This window comes from Halichoerus grypus, chromosome 4 (genome assembly GCF_964656455.1).
Source record: "Halichoerus grypus chromosome 4, mHalGry1.hap1.1, whole genome shotgun sequence".
Classification (NCBI taxonomy): Eukaryota; Metazoa; Chordata; class Mammalia; order Carnivora; family Phocidae; genus Halichoerus; species Halichoerus grypus.
The window spans coordinates 138,218,917-138,235,521 of record NC_135715.1 but is presented as its reverse complement, the minus strand read 5'-3'; the positions used below and the strand labels follow the sequence as shown (position 1 = coordinate 138,235,521).

Below are 16,605 nucleotides of genomic sequence, written 5' to 3'. Positions count from 1 at the left end.
AAGGGATCAGCTTGAAATGTTTCTTTTTCAATGGCCAAATATGGATATGTCTAATTTCAAGACCTTCGGAGAGTAGATATTTGTAACAGCCTTTCTAGGAAGAACACCTTCAAGTGAGCACAATTTCCTGTACCCAGACACAAACATACATATTGATTTAAAAAAAAAAACTATTTGAATAAAGTGATAATATTGAAAGAGAAGTAAAATTTTTATTGGAGATGTTTTTTGTCTGGTAAAAAATACCATTTTAGACACCACAAAGTATATTCTCATTTAAAGACATCACTACTTATGTTAAAGCCACAGGGAAAAGGGCAGAGAGGGGTGGCGGAAATAGAATGGAGGTTTCATAGAACTGGGGTTGAGTTTCCTTCATCTATACGGAACATCGTAATGTTCAAGACAAGATTTTATAATAAATAAGAACACAAAAGGTAACACAAGCTTGGAATAAGAAAACAAATATATAAAGACACAGAAGAAACAAGAGAGTTCTGTTTATTTGCATCTCCCTAGGAATAAAAAAGTGATTTTTAAATGCCTGAAGCACTGCACACATATCCCAGCTCACAGACATTTGCATCTACAAAAATAATCTCTCAGTTGTATAAATATGCAGCACTTTAAAAGTAGTTATTTATCATCACTTTCAGAAACATCTTTTTTTTTTTTTAAATCCTGAACTATAGAGCTCCACATTTTTCGTATTTGTTAGATGTCTTAAAACTCCATGAGAGGCTCAATACATTTGTTCAGACAGTCAAGTTCTTCACTGGGTTCTGGATAAAAGTTCCCACCCATGGCCACATTGATTCAGTCTCTTTCAGGGGACTGAGGAGATCACCTCATTTCTAGTCCCACAGACCCAAGGTCAAGGAGAAGGTGTGCATTTATACCATCCACGGATCACTCTCACAATTGCAGCCATTTAAATGTTTGCATCTAGAGCTGGGGAAATGAAGGCATCCATGAGGACACATTATTTTCAAATTAAAGATTATAAAAGCACAAATCGACAAAGTATACTAAACACATATAACTACAACAGCAAATGAAAGACCCAAAGTAGGGAAGATTGTCTTCATTCCAATATCGATACAAACCCTATTTAATAAGGTAGCTGCTTTTAAAGCCATCACAGTACCTCCAGCCGCCTGTTTTTAGACTTTCCCAGTGACCCTAGAGCACCGTTTGCCCAGAGCTGTTTCCACTTGCCTCAGAGTGACTGCTGAGAGCTAATGATTAAATTGCCCAATCGCAGGATATGAATGACTGCAAATCCTTCTACCCTAGTAGATTATGAAGATAATCAGTGCTGGAAACAGGCATATGAAGTGATTTAAGAAAATAAAACCCTAAAATCATAATGGCACTTCTGAAATTCTTTTTGGGGGGGATTATTAAAAAATACTTCAAGTCCTTTATACTGGCCTGGAGGGAGAAACAGAACATTAAAAACATCATAAAAAAAAAAAACTAGACAAGAACAAAATCAATAATAAACAAGTAAGAAACAGAACTACAGAGTCAGGTTGGGTAGCAAAAGGTTTTAGAGCCAGATAAGGGGAAAAGAGAAGAACAATTCACAAAATTTGCCATCATTGGCAGGGAGATGGGGCGAAATTAAATACATATTCAAGTCTTTCCGAAGGTCTTTTGGAGACAACTGAAAGCATTTAAACTCTCTTTGGCCAATCTGGTCCACATCAGGAGACAGTGTCTTTGAGCTTGGAGACGATTTTCTTGTCTTTCACTCTTCGGTTCTGAAACCAAATGGTCACTTGTCTCTCGGATAGGTTCGTGGCAGCCGAGATCCGCCGCCGCTTGTCCTTGTTAATGAACTTGTTAATGGCATACTCGTTCTCCAGTTCTTTGAGCTGCAGTTTGGTGTAGGGCACCCTCTTCTTCCTCCCCCGACGGTAGACACACATGTCTGGCTGATTTAGAGCCACATCCCCTGGTATAAAAAACAGCATGAAAAAAAATTAGACCAGGGTTTCTGGAGCACCACTGGGGGCTGTGTGTGTATGTTTGGAAGGGGTATGGGGAATAAAGAAAACCAGGCTGCTTGCATTTTATTATTATTTATACAGACATATTATTTACACATTATTAAAGAAAGATTATTTACACTTCAAAGTGAAGGCCATTTGATGGATCATCATGGTTTCTCAAACCAGCATCTTAACAAGCCTTCAATTTTATGGCATGGTTATTGGGGACAGTTATAAGGATAGTTTCTGCAAATGCTGGTTGCACACATACAAACATACGCAGACTTAAAAAAAAATCCAGGTTTTTTTGTTCAAGCTTTGATTTCTTGTGTTGCTGTGTCTGGAGTTTGTGAGCTCTTAGAAGCTTTAGTGGTGACCCTGGGGCAGTCATATCCTTTAAAAGTGGGACCCAACTCTGTGACACTTCTTCAGGGAGGAGGGGCCAAGGCCTGAGCAGAGGGCACACGCAAAGACCCTCAACTGTGGGAGAAAAACAGGCTTATGCCCACACACAAGAAGAAAAGGGTTGTGAGAGGGACAGTTTAAATCAAAGGAGAAATGTACAAATTTCAGGCAAACTATAGGAACTGTTCCATCAGGTTAACCTTGGCTGGGCGAGGAGGACAAGCGCAGCTCCCAAGTAGGGACCTACACTCCTAGTGCTTTCTTTCCGTACACTCTCTTCCCTGCCCCCACTCCCTCCCGCCTGGTCTCCCCGTCCCCCCCCCCCCACTCCAACGCTCCTACCTGGAAAGGATGATTTCCAAAAGTGGGAGCCCTGTGGCTGGTCCTTGGCGCAGTACACCTGGCTGTTCCACCCGTTGGCCAGCGTCCAGGACTGGTAGCCCTCCATGGAGATGTACGCCTCGTGCCGAGGCTCCCCGGAACCGAAGGTAGACACCATGTCGATGTAGCCAGGCACGTGCTGGTAGGGGCTCGTGTAGCCCTGGTAGAAGGACACTTCCTTGGCTCTCGCGGGCACCTCGTTGGCCGGTACGCTGCTGCTTGCCAGGCCCGACACGTCCATGTACTTCTCCACCGGGAAGCCTCCCAGCGAGGCGTGCGGCGACGACTTGAGAGCGTTTTGCTGTAAGCCCACGCCGTGTGACATGCGGCAGCTATAGTAGCCGTTGCCGAAGTGGTAGCCGTAGCCCAGAGCTGGGGCGCCCGGAGGCGCTGCAGCGGCCGCGCCGGGCGCCGGACACTCTTTGGCGGAGGGAGCCTCCGGACGCGCTGCGACCACAGCCGAAGATGACGACGACGAGGCGGAGCCCGCACGCTCAGAGGTCCCGGGGTATGCGAAGCCCGAGGCCGCCGCTGCCGCCGCCGCCGCTGCCGCCGCCGCCGCCGCCGCACGCCCGGAGTGTGTCCCGGCGAACACTGGCGCCGAGAGGAAGCCGCGACACTGGCCCGGCGCCGCCGCCGCCGCCACAGAGGACGAGGAGGAGGAGGCTGGGGCCGCCGCGGCGGCCCCACCGTCCGCCCGCAGCCCGTCCATGTCCCAGCTCCCGGCGCGGCTCATGGCCCGGCCTGGCCCGGCCCCGGCCCCGGCCCCGGCCCGGCGCAGGACACCATGGCGCGGCGCGCTTCCTCCCTCCTCTCCTTTCTCTCTCGTTCTCTCGCTCCCGCCCTCTTCCTTTCGCCCTCTCTCCCTCCGCGAGCCTCCCGCCTCCCGCCCGCCCGCCCTCCAACAGGTTAGCTCATCGCGGGACGTTTATAAAAACGAAGTTCAGGTTGGGAGGGGGCCTGGGCCGGTCGGGGGGCCTCCTCCCTCCCCGAGGGCTCCCGCTCGGGCCCGCGCCATTGGCTGCGCGGGGCCACGTGGGGGTGGGGGCGCGGGAGAGCCTGGCTCCCGGCCAGGGCCCCGCTGGACCCACCCACCCCGGCCCCTACCCCTTCCCAGCCCCTAGCGCAGCCCACCGCCCCTTCCCGCCCTGCCCCGGACCCAGGCGTTTGCGCTGCAGCCAACCCCCGCGAGCTGATTGCGCGACCGCCCATCCTAGGCCCTGTCTGCGACTGAGACGGGCGCCGAGGCCTGCGCCTTGTTCCGGCCACGGCTGTTTTTGCCACCTCTCCTCGGATCCCCGAGCTGCACAACTAAACGAAGGCGAAGGACAGAGATGGTCAGAATGATGTGAAAACAGACTGATTTTGGATCCTGTTGCTCAGTCCCTTGGATTAGCTGACCTAGACGCCAAGCCCAAGGGAGCTTCTTTTCCCTACCTTGAACACTGCTCGGGGCAAAGGCATTTCACGCAGGTTGTCATCGGGGATCTTCCGAATTAAGACCAATTGGAGCAGACCCTCCCTACACACACACACACACACACACACACACACACCGTCCACCAGGAAAATGCCCACGAAGCGCCCTTGGGGCTGGGACAGAGACTTACAAGTAAGTCAAGCAGAAGAAAAGGCTCGGCCATGGCGCGGCGAACCTGACGATCTGCCCCAGCGAGAAAACTCCTGATGCCTGGTCCACATTATTCGCCTCTACACTCAGGCCAAGCGGAGTCGCCTCCCGAACTGGGCTCCCCAGCCTGGGCGCAGATTCCCCTGGCTAGCAGAAAAACCCTGTGGAGGGCACCTGGAGAAAGCGACTGTGCTGCCAGCCACGAAACTTCTGCGCCTCCCCAGCAGCCCAACTGCCTCTTGCATTTTGCAGCCACCACCCACCCCCGCCCATTACTCACACCAATTAATTGAAAACTTCACTTTCCCAGGGACCTTTGTTTCGCTTTCTTTTCCAAGCTGCCAACTGCAGAGAACTGAGAGGGGCAAATTAAGAGGGTGGTTTTTTTTCAAGCAAAGTTGGGGCTTTAGATAGGAGCAGCCCTGAGCAACTGGGTCTGGCTTCCAGGGGATAGAGCGGGCTCTTGGTGTCAAGCATCACAGCCCTGACCAAATTCATCCCTTCGTTCCATTTCTCACCCTCGGAGCCCCAGCCCACCACCCCCCATCTTAGCCATTAGCAGGGAGCTGGTGTGTGTTCTGTGGTAAATTTAAGGCTCCTCCTTAGGAGCAACATTCCATCTGAGCAGTTGAAAGTGCTGGGGTGGGTGCAGGAGCCCTCAGAGTGAGTCTATTTGGTTCTGTAGCATCAACTACGCAGGCCAGCCCATCTCCAAGAAAATCGCTCCCCTGAGCCTGTGATTGGTGAAGCCGACTTGTCACCCAGCCCTGCCATTCCTGAACCCAAGACGTGACTGGATGGGGCGAGTAAAAAAGCCAAGGAGGCCCTCCTGGGCCTGGCCTGGCATTGCACGGTGGGCTGCTGGTGTCGGGAGTGTTGACACGCAAAACCCAGTAACCATAAAAGGCTCAAATAAAGGGGAAAGTTATGAGAGGGGCACTGGAAAGGAAAAGCAGGGGAATTTGACCTTTTTGAAGTCCTAGATGTGTTCATGATCAAATTTGAGTTGGAGGGGCTTGAGCCTTTGCAGAAAATCATAGGAAATAGAAGTTTGTTGGTGAGAACAATTTCGGCTACTTGAAAGACGGAGGCAAAAGTTAGTAACGGAAGCTGAATCGGCATTTTAAAACACCACCTGGGGCCAGGTGACAGAGTTGCTATTTTTTGGAAGAGTTTGGATGGATCCTCTTCACCCAACAATTTCGGTACCAAACCAGTCATGGAACGCCACCCCGAAACACTTATTTTTCCTTTGTCTCCTTTGCTTTTTTCCCGTGACCTCAAAAAGCAAATTTGTTGAAGTAATTTCTAAGACATAACTGGAACCAATGAACTTTCAGTCTTTTAAAACTAAATATCCCTGTGATCCCCCACCCACCAGAGACCTCTGTGCCATATTCTATCTGATAAATACATTTTAATAGCCAATTATATGCCAAAAATGAAGAAAATGAAATTAAGCTAGGAAGGAAGAATTTGTCAAGTTTTGCCGATTTGAGACAGCCCTTCAATTTTGGCTTAATTTTCCATGCAGCAAATTAAGCTGTGCAGGACTGGGAGGAAAGTCTGAATTAATGCTCTAGTTGAAAGACACTTCTCAATGATGGCCCTGCCTCCAGTTGTCTTGTGGAACTCTCACAGGACTTGGGGTTTCTCTGTCCATCCTAGCGGATGTTCAGAGACGAGGGAGGTTTTGAACAATAAGGAACATTGCCTTTTGCTATCCTGCTGCTGAACCTGCTTCCAGCACAGCCTTCGAGGTCCTGGCCCTGGGGGAGGGAATTCCCCTTAGGAAAGAGGCTCAGACTGGACCCTATGAGGGCCCTTAAACCCAGCACCCCAGGGCAGCTGCTGCTGTTGGATCATAGGGCTGTGGCTGAGTACCAGGCAAAGTCAGGGCTGCTCTGTTTATGAACTAATTAAGACACATAGTTTACAAGCCAGGGGTGGTAGGTAGTGGAGGAATTTTGAGGCCGAATTTGCGGAAACATTTCATTTAGTTTGTGTACCCTGTGTCCGAGTTGATTTTAGGTTTAAACTCAGTAGGGAAAAAAATAAAAATAAAATAAACTCAATGGGAATAATTTTCTTTAACTGGTCAGGAGCACAGACTGAACCCTGTGTATGTGTGTGGGTGTATTATGTTGAGGCTTTAACAACAGACATAATCTTTGTTAAATGAAAATCTTTTGCAACCAGGCAGAAATGTCTCCAAACACTGATGTGTTATTCAGTGAAACCAGTTTTGTCACATTTCCTGATTTGGGAGAGAAATCCCTCATTGCCCAAAGTCTTATTGAGAAGGGGTGGGCAGGGAGAAGGAGAGAGGGAGGGAGAGATCATCTTTTCTCTTTCCCATCACTTGCTCTCCTCTCTCTCCATAGGCACCCTTTCTGGGAATCAATAATGTTCTGAAAATCACATCCTCTCTTGTCCTTCTTGTAGATGATCTTTCAAATCATGTCCTTGTCCTGGGTTGGACATGGGTGGGTGGGTAGATGAAGTCTGAGATTTAGATTTATTGAAGAACATAAGTTCCTCTGCTTGCCAAAACAGCAATGAACTCGATTAACCACATAATCAGTGGCCATTACCACCAGGCAACAATTACCAACTCCTACCAGAGTGGGGTGCTGGGAATTCCTTTGAAAGTATTTTCCTTGATGGCCACACCAGGAAGCGCAGGACACCCTTCTAATTAACTTGTAAGAAGCCAAAAATTAAGTGTAGAAATAAAGTCTTAATTCCAAAATAAAGCCTTAAATCCAGCAGGACTGGCTGGACAGTGTTGTTCTTAACCAAATCTGTGCCCTGCCAACTTTGAAGCTAATTTTCCCTCTGTAGGCAATACTCGGTTTCATTCAGGTTGGAAATATATATTTAAAAAAAAAAATCCTAAAAACAACAAACCTAGGGTAAAGAAAGGGGTCTTTAGCAAAAGCCAGACAGTGGAATCCTCAGTTTGGGCACTTTCTATGTCTGAGATGTATTCCATTTGGATTTGACAACACAATTAGGCTTTATTAAATGTAAATTGTTTGCAACAACAACAAAACTCTCTCTAAACCCAAAGTGCTATTTGGCGAACCTAGGTTTGCCTCCCACAGAGGAGCGGGCACTTGTTTGGGATGGAAAGAACTCCAGTCCTGGCAGGAATTAAACACAGCAAGAGTCTTCCCTCTTAGAGAAACACTAATCTCACTTCCAAGGGATGCTGGAGGGTGGGCTCAGAGCTGGAGGACATTAGTAACTTGTTGCCCCCCCCCCAAATAAACAAAAGCTGGGACTGCAAACAATTTTCTGCTGTTTTGTCTGGTGTCTCAAGGTGTGGGGTTGTCCTCGGTATACACTTCTCTAGCAATGTCATTGTTAACTGAAGTCCAGTAAGTGCTCACTCTGTTGGACTTTGGAAATGAAAGAAAGTAAATGTTCCTCGTTCTCCCCACCTTCTCTCTCTCCCTCTCTGTCTTTCTCCTTTCCGCGGAGCCCTTGGTCTCTATGAAGAATCCACATGTGGACACCAGCAGGGAGAAAGGATGAAGGTTAGGGAAATGCCTAACCACGAAGGTGGGCGGGGGGGGGGGGCGGGCGGGGGGCGCGAAGGGAGTGAGGTGGAGAGGCAAGTGGTCAGGCTTAGTTTCCCGGCTGGGCAGCGCGCAGTTCCTCAGGCCTGGCACTAGATGTCCCTGCAAGTTTTCCTGTCGCGTCTGAGGGCGCACAAGCTTCAGGCAGGCAGTGGGTCTGGGTAGCCCTGGAGACCAGGGAGAAAGTAACCCCCCCCCCCCACCCAAGGCCATCCCTCGTAGGGCGCGCAATTGTAGAGGGAAGGAGGAGAACTAGAAGCAGCCAGAGGGACTAAGAGCGCGAGGACCGCCAGCCTAGGGATGGCTGCAAAAAGATGCCAGGAGGGAGTCAGGCCTGAGTCGCCAAAGCGGTGGCTCCTTCCCTTATAAACCGAAACCTCCAAGCCGTAAGCCGTGGGGACTGCATTTACCCTAAAGAAAATGCACCAGGGGTACGAAGCCCAGGTTTTAGCGGTTCTGCTGTCCCACTACACCCAGGCGGCCCCAGTCCTCGAGCGAGCTTGCCTTCGGGTGAGGGTCCGCGCTGGTTTCGGGCCCGCTCGGCCGGGAGCCTACCGCGGGGAAGACGGCAGCCAGGCCCGGGCGGACGCGGGGCTCCGTTACAACTCCGGCTTTACCCGAGACCCTCCCCTCGGGCAGCCTGGACACATTTTTATTACCTTCAGTCGAAGGCCAAAAGTGTTTACCACTTCACCTCGGAGGACCCGCTGCTGCTCAAGAAACAAATATTTAGTCTGGAGGCCTAACCAATAAATAAAATAAAATAAAATAAAATAAAATTAGACCTCTTTCATGTAATTCTTCCTTTCGACCAAAAAGTGCTTTTCAGTCCATTTGGAGAAAGTCTTTCCCACACCCTCACCCCCAGTGCACCTTAAAAATTCTTGCCAAACCACGGGGGCATCCCATGCCCCCCACCACCCCTCCGTACCTTGAGTAATGGGTAGGAATGAGTCCTGTACTTTGGTAGTGGGTAGGAGGTCCCGATATGGCCTGGAGGCTACGCTAAAAACTGGGAGAATCTGACAGGCCCATTCTCAGTTTCAGCCTCCACAATCTGGGAGAGGTGCAAGGTTTGGGTATTTCATTAATAAACATCAACAGAACTGTTTGTTAATCTTCTCACTATCCCCTATACGGGCCCGATGTTTTTGAGATAGGCCTGTATTTAAAGAAGACATATGCAAAATGAAAAAATAAATAAACCAAAAATGCTACCCCAAAGCTTTTAAATACCTTATAACTTGGATATTTTCAGAGATAAGTTTAAATCAGCAAGTCTTTCAACCCCTCTGTATGGAAGGATTCCATCTCTGTAAAAGGGAGAATAGAATCCATCTCTAGAATCGCTTCGAGCTTTAGAGGCGATAATATATGTAAAAAGCACTTGTAATTTTAGAGTAAAAGTTACATAAAAGTTGGCCAATATTACTATACTAGTAGGTGTGGAATCTAAAATAAATTAAGGGACATTAAATATTGTAATGGGATGTTCACTGTCTCCCGTGAAACATTGTCTGTTAAACGCAGTTTAGTGAAAAATTATAGGTGTCTTTTACTGTGAATAGTTTTCTTGACATGATCTCCAATGTACCTTTTATAATAAACTTGCTAGAATACGAAACATTAGTGTTACTTAAAAGGTGCAAAATAGTTTTCAAAACCATTAATGAATGAAGGTGTCGCCTAGAAATGGTGTTTTACCTTTTCAACAGACTGAGGTCCGGTTTGGCGCAGGCTTTAGGACCAGAGGCGTGAGGTCCCAGAGGAAGGGAAGAAGCGTTGAGTGAAGGAGGAAGGGACTGCCGTCTGCACCCCAGCCCCCAGCGGCGGCTTCTGCGATTCAAAGTAGCTCACAGCTGACGAAACCGCGAATAAAACAGACGGGGGCGCCAAACGACAGCAATAAAGGCATCTGCGACTTCCGCCTGGGTCGCGCCTCGGCGGATCCCACCCGCCGCCAGGGCCTTGGCCACCCACGGACCTGAGCCTGGACCGAAGTGTCCCATTCAGTTCCCTAAGCAAGTGGGGTTGGGTGCGGGTAGTACCCTTCCCAGGTTCCTGGGACAGCGACTTCTCTTTGCCAGGCGACCCTACCAGGGGTGGTAGAGCTGGGGGCCTAGACTGTGGAGCTAGGAGGGAGAGGTGGGGGCACCCGCAAGGCTGATCTTTGACCGCGTTAGTGGCCAGAAAGCTGCCTCGGGGAGGGCTCATAGTGCTGGGAGTCCAGTGGCCTCTGGGACAGGGTGGGAGGCGGACGCCGAGGCAGGTCCTCTTCTGGGTTCCCAACACCTACTCCGCGTCCCCCCTCTCACTTCTGCAGCTACCGCGTGCCTATCCAGCTTTGCATTTCTCACCTTGGGGGAGAATTCCGTTTATTACCTAAAGAGGTGGAATTGATTTTCTAAGCAAAGCTCACGTTGTTGAAATAAGTTGGCGCCGAGGGGGAACAGGAGAGAAACTTTTGGCATTGACTATGTGTATAAATGTATATAAATATACTTAACACCTCGTCTCTCCTTACATTCCTGACGCGCCCCCAACGGGTTCAAGGTTAAAAGGAAAGCGCCAACGGAGAGATGGGCAAACAGATTCTGGGTTTGCCCCTAACACACCCCAACGTGCTGGGTGTGGCGGCAGGGAGGAAGGGGGGGCTGGGTTGGGGTCTGAGTTGGCGCTGAGAGGAGGATGCAGGACCCGCGCCCAGCGCCCAGATTGCCAGGGTCTCTCGGCCGCTTCGGAAGCTCGCAGGCCGACCTCTGTGTCCCGTCCCCATCTTATGGTGTCTCCGCCTGTGGCCGCGGATCTCTCCTCTTTTGCGCTGGCTGGCGGACCCGCACAGTGCACTGGGGGTCGGGACAGGGTGGGGCGCAAGCGCGGGAGGAGCTGTGCAACGGCCTTGAGTGAAGATTGATCTTCGTTAAAATGGTTGCCACCGGCGTCATTATGACCATCAAAGTTATCGCCAAGGGGCTCAGCCGCCAAGCTCAGGCCGCAAGAAGCAGCAGCAAGGCTGGTCCGCGACTCCCCGCGCCCAGACTTAGCACCGGGCATACTCAGGGCCACAGGTAAGAGGTTGGGTTGGGGGAGGAGAGGAAGGAGAGAAGAAAGAAGAGCAGAGTGGAGAAGGGAGGGCAGCGGATGGAAGGGGAAGGAGGCTAAGTCCCTTCTTTCCTCCTTTGACCTAGAAATTCGGCAACTTTGCCACAAACAATTCGATTTGAGGAGGGAGGGGGAAAGCTGGCAACGTAAAAAGTGGATCTGGGGCAGCCCATATGGCGTTGTAAATCGCGACTGTGTTTAAAGTTAGCTGTCGAATTCTACTATGAAATCGTCCAGCCGAGTTCATTTCCCCCAGGGAAAATGCGTAGGCGAGAAGCCTATCCATCAGCAGGGTTATAAAAGTAAAAAACCCAGGACTTCAAGTTCAGAACTCACTCTGCAAACGGTGTTAAAAAATCAGAGAGGACCTAATGATTTCCGTTTGGAGGCGCGGGCCCAACGCACCTCCCAGCCACGTCGCACTAAAGTGCTTTCAAAACTCTACGATGTTTCCTTTTCCTTTCTCTCTCTCCTCTCTCTCTCTCTCTCTCTCTCTCTCTCTCTCTCTCGGCTGGGGTGGGAGGAGAGCAGCCAGGCTGAGGCGAAGAAGTGGGGGAGAGAGAAAACTCGGCGCCCTATTTGTTAAATAAAATACATATTTGGTTCTGAAATTCAAAAGATAAGTAATCCAGACAGGAGCGCAAGGTCTCCTTACGCAACTCTTCCTACATCCTCCCTCTTGTCCCCTCCCTTATCCCCTCCCGCTTGTAAATGTTAAAAAAAAAAAAAAAAAAGACCTTCCCGGCGATCTACTCTGGAAAATCAAAGCATTATCTATTATTTAACACGTATCTATGTCCGAGGAAAAATGAGGAAGGCGCTGCATGATTAGGACCTAAGGGGCAACCCAGCAAACTGAGAGCGTAATGATGCCCCTAAATGAAGGGGGAAATGTGCCGCGGCGCGCTCTATTAATCAGACTGTCAATTTCACCCCCGAGGCCAAACCCCCGGGCGAACAGAACCGGCTCTGAGCGGGCAAAGGACCGGAGCCTTCCTCCTCACTTCTTGTCTCTTCTCGCCTCCTACCTGGATCTATTTGTCTGCTCCGAAGCCGCCTTCATTACCCACTGACAGGAGCGTGTATTTATTTGCTTATAAACCTGTTACAATAAATGATTATTCGAACGGCGTCATTCGTACCTTAATGACGAGCGAGCGCTACTTTTTGATGAATGACATCTCGGGCTCGGAAGGATGTATGGGTCATTTTGACCAGTCATTCCCTCGCTCTGGCATCCCACAATTTTTCCGCCTCCCTCCAAAAGAGATAATAATATTTAGAGGCGTTCGCGGGGGCTGAATGAGAATTAGCCCTAGGCGCAGCCCATCATTAGGACGGGACAGCGGGCCACTGTGACATTTTTTAGAAAGCTGAGATGATGGAAAGAATAAGAAAAGAGATGATTCTGATGGAGAGAGGGCTGCACAGCCCCACGGCCGGCAAGCGGTTCTCCAATTTGTCCGATTCGGCTGGCAATGCTGTGCTCGAGGCCCTGGAAAATTCGCAGCACCCGGCTCGCCTCAGCCCGCGCCTGCCGTCCGCCCCCCTGCACGGCGCTCTGGGAGACCTCCCTGCCAAGGGCAAATTCGAAATAGACACTTTGTTCAACCTGCAGCACCCGGGCAGCGAAAGCACCGTCTCCTCCGAAATTGCCTCCGCCGCCGAAGGCCGTAAAAAGCCGGGTCATTATTCAGAGGCGGCCGCCGAGGCGGACATGAGCAGCGACGTGGAGGTGGGCTGCTCCGCGCTGCGCTCCCCTGGCGGCCTTGCTGCCGCGCCGCTCAAGGAAAACAATGGCAAAGGTAATCGCGCCGCCCTTGCCGCGCTCTCTGGTCGCATCCTCCCCGTTCCTCCGCGGCTCTGCTGGCCCTTTCTACTGCCTTTGCCCCCAACCGACCCTCGGCAAGCAAGCTGCACCCAGCGGGCTCGGGCGGGGGCGGGACGCATGCTGGGGACCCTGCACTCCTGCTTTGCTCCTTGAGCCTCCCAGCAAGGCACAGGCCTGGGGGGGTGCCAGGCCCGCCCGCCCGCCCGCCCGCTGTCGCCCGAGTCCTAGAAAATGTTTCTGCGGGTTGGTCTAAAAGCCTGTGCGAGCTGACCGACCCCTAGCCAGCCGCTGAGTCGCGCTACGGGAAGGGTGCCCTGGTAGCTGCTCTGAACTCCGTTACCCCTGATTCCCCAAGGCCGAGTGGAGGGGGCATCCTGAGTAAGTCGGAGGGAGCGTCGCCGGGAGCCTCTGGGAGACTCGCTTGGGTCAGCGGGAGAAAAGAGTTGGAAAGTAGAGTCCACCCCCTAATGGTTCCGATTTGAGCAGCTGCTGTCTTTCTCATCTTAAAAATATTTTAAACCAAACCCAAAAGACTATCAAAGAAAGGTTGGAAGCCCTACAGAAAGCTGCCCTGCCGTCTCCAGACCACGGGAAACCCAGAGCTTACCAAACTGCGCCTAGATGTAGGCATTTTCCTTTGACCAATTTTCCTCCTGAGTTGAAAATTTCCAATTATTAAGAAAAAAAACCTTCCTAATTGAGTTCTTATTATTTGGTTATGAAGGGCTCCCCAAACTTTATTGATTCCATTAAAGGCAGCAATCTGTAAGCATGACAGACCCTATCAACTCAGGCAGCCTCGCGCCTTCCTCTCTCGGCTTCCCCCAACCGCGCTCAGCCCCAGCGCGGGGATCTCGGCCCGACAGTGACTCTCGCACTGTCGGCCGTTTTTTTTGCCAGGGTACGCGGAGAGCGGCTCTGCCGCGGGCACCACGACGTCTGCGTCGGGCTCTGGCCTTGGCAGCCTGCATGGAGGTGGCGGCGGCGGCGGCGGCGGCGGCGGGGGCGCGGCGCTGGGCGGCTCCGGCTCGGGCGCGGATCAGGTGCGGCGCTACCGCACGGCGTTCACCCGCGAACAGATCGCGCGCCTGGAGAAGGAGTTCTACAGGGAGAACTATGTGTCGCGGCCCCGCCGGTGTGAGCTGGCCGCTGCGCTCAACCTGCCTGAAACCACCATCAAGGTATTGATTCCAGCACGCGCCTTTTCTAGCCTCCCCGGGGGTGTCTGGGTTGATTTTTGTTTCTCCTTTCTCCTCCCTTGGTGGCCACATTTAGCTGCGGAGGCGCCTGAAAATCCGCGGGGTAGAGTCACCAAAGGAATTGGCATATTTATTTCTCAGCTGCCGAATCCGGAGGGTTGGCCGGCCTGGCCTGACCTGGGAAGGTCCGGGAATGGCGGAGCCGAGGCCGGAAACGCTGGCCTCTGCTCGATTCTGCCCAGCGCCTGCCCAGGTGCCCCTCGCCCATGTCCATGGCCCCATTTTCCCCCTCGGCGGCAAAGCCGGCTGGTCTTTGTTCCTCTGGCACGAACCCTAGGTGAAACCGTTCATCTGCTCTTGATCTTGGAGATTTATTTTCCACATAAATCGTTACCACACGGAGAAAAGAATACGGTATTTTGAAAATCGATTGGGTTGAGAAAGTAGTTTCCTAAACATTTTTCTCTTGGGCAGCAGGAAAAAAAAGCAAACTTCGGGGGGGGGGGAGGATACAACGAAATTGTCCTTACTTCTGTATCTCTAGGTGATCAATTTTATTAATCCGGGAGAGACAGCTGGGAGGTTGGGCGACTTGGCGAACACTTCACGGAGGATCCCACACTCTAGCAAAAGAAAAGAGTAAACTGCCAGGGATAAGGGAAGATGTGGAAGTCTCCCTTTGGTTTGATCGGGCTTTCTTTAATTTAGAGTTGTGACGAATGATGGATGTCTTCATTAGACTGTGTTGGGAGGGGTAGAAAAGTCCCCTTCCCAGTTTAAGAGGATGTTGCTCCCGCCACTCATTTGAGGCAAACGATTCCAACAATCCCTTCACTATCAAAATCGGACATGTGCCCTTGGGGCAGGTCCTTGCAGCTCAGAGGACTCAAGACCTCGAGCGGCGACCTTTTAGAAAAGCTGCCGCGGTAGCCCCTTCTTCAAAGGTGGCCTAGAATCCCGTGCAAATCCTGGGATTGAGAGAGGGGTGCTCAGCAAGGCTCGGCACTAGTGGGTGGCGGGAAGGAGAGGAAAGGTAGCGTTGGGACCTTAAACGCAGCAAAAAGCAAGGGCGCAGGAGCCGAGGGCAGAAGACTGTTTTCGCTGAGGAAGGTGTGCCCACGGCTCTTCCCACTGTCGCCCTCACTACCAGCTGGGAGAGCAGAGGGGCCTCCAAGCTGGGCCCAATCGGAGGGGAGTAGTAGGTCAGGCCATTCGGAGGTCCGGGAAAGGTGGAGAGGTCCAGGGCGGGGGCCGAGGCCTCAGGGCACTGCTTAACTCGGGCCGCCGTGCGGCTCTCCCCTCAGGTGTGGTTCCAGAACCGGCGCATGAAGGACAAGCGGCAGCGCCTGGCTATGTCGTGGCCGCACCCCGCCGACCCCAGCTTCTACACCTACATGATGACGCACGCGGCCGCCACCGGAAGCCTGCCCTACCCCTTCCACTCGCACGTGCCGCTGCACTACTACCCGCACGTGGGTGTCACGGCTGCGGCCGCCGCGGCTGCGGCCTCCGGCGCAGCGGCCGCGGCCTCGTCGCCCTTCGCCACTTCCATCCGCCCGCTGGACACCTTCCGTGCCCTCTCGCACCCCTACTCGAGGCCGGAGCTGCTGTGCAGCTTCCGCCACCCGGGCCTCTACCAGACGCCAGCGGCCGCCGCGGGGCTCAACAGCGCGGCCTCGGCCGCGGCGGCTGCAGCAGCTGCAGCGGCTGCGGCCTCCTCGGCCGCGGCGGCCGGGGCGCCCCCCAGCGGCGGCTCCGCGCCCTGCTCGTGCCTCAGTTGCCACAGCAGTCAATCCGCCGCGGCGGCCGCAGCAGCAGCCGCTGCGGCCCTGGGCTCCCGCGGTGGTGGCGGGGGCGGCGGCGGCGGCGGGGGCGGGGGCGGCGCGGGGGCCGCGGGGGGCTCGGACTTCGGCTGCAGCGCCGCGGCGCCTCGCTCCGAGAGCGGCTTCCTGCCCTACTCAGCGGCTGTGCTTAGCAAGACCGCCGTGAGCCCGCCGGACCAGAGGGACGAGGCGCCGCTCACCAGATAACTACATCGCCGCCGCCAGGGGGCTGTGCCCGCCACTCTGAGTGTGCCCGGGAGTCCCCTGTGCGCCCCCCGCGCCCTCCGTGCGCCCGCGTGCCCTCTGCGCGCCGCCCGCTGCTAAAGCTGCCGCCAGGGGGCGCCCCGGCGCGGGAGGCCGAAGGGAAGCTGCCCCGACCGAACTGGGGGAAAAGAGCCCCGCCAAAACCCGGCCCGTGTACCCTCAAATTATTTCTATTTTTGTATTTGCTACCCAGCAGCTTTCTCGTGTTTCCCACCGCCCATGCCCCGTTTCCCGCCTCTGTCCCGAGCTCTTGGTCTTCCCGAAGACAATCCCCTTGCCCTCAAACTAGTCCTCTGGGGTATGGGGCCCCGGCTGTCAGTCCTCAGGCCCAGGTTCCTCTCCTGAACCACGTGGCCAGAAGCCACGGAGAACCACAACAAAGAGAGGGG

General features: G+C 52.9%; 2 protein-coding genes across 2 annotated transcripts; one reads left to right on the top strand and one right to left on the bottom strand.

Annotated features, from left to right (window-relative positions):
- Positions 1–1,709: 1,709 nt before the first annotated feature.
- HOXD13 (homeobox D13) lies at positions 1,710–3,519 on the bottom strand. Its single transcript, XM_036073992.2, has 2 exons — positions 2,745–3,519; positions 1,710–1,960 (listed from the first exon to the last, which is right to left on the bottom strand). Exons 1-2 carry the CDS (start codon positions 3,517–3,519, stop codon positions 1,710–1,712), a joined length of 1,026 nt encoding a protein of 341 aa, XP_035929885.1.
- An 8,958-nt stretch (positions 3,520–12,477) lies between these two features.
- Positions 12,478–16,159, top strand: EVX2 (even-skipped homeobox 2). Its single transcript, XM_036073991.2, has 3 exons — positions 12,478–12,904; positions 13,831–14,111; positions 15,434–16,159. The coding sequence occupies exons 1-3, from the start codon at positions 12,478–12,480 to the stop codon at positions 16,157–16,159; spliced, it is 1,434 nt and encodes a 477-aa protein (XP_035929884.1).
- The last annotated feature ends 446 nt before the right edge of the window (positions 16,160–16,605 follow it).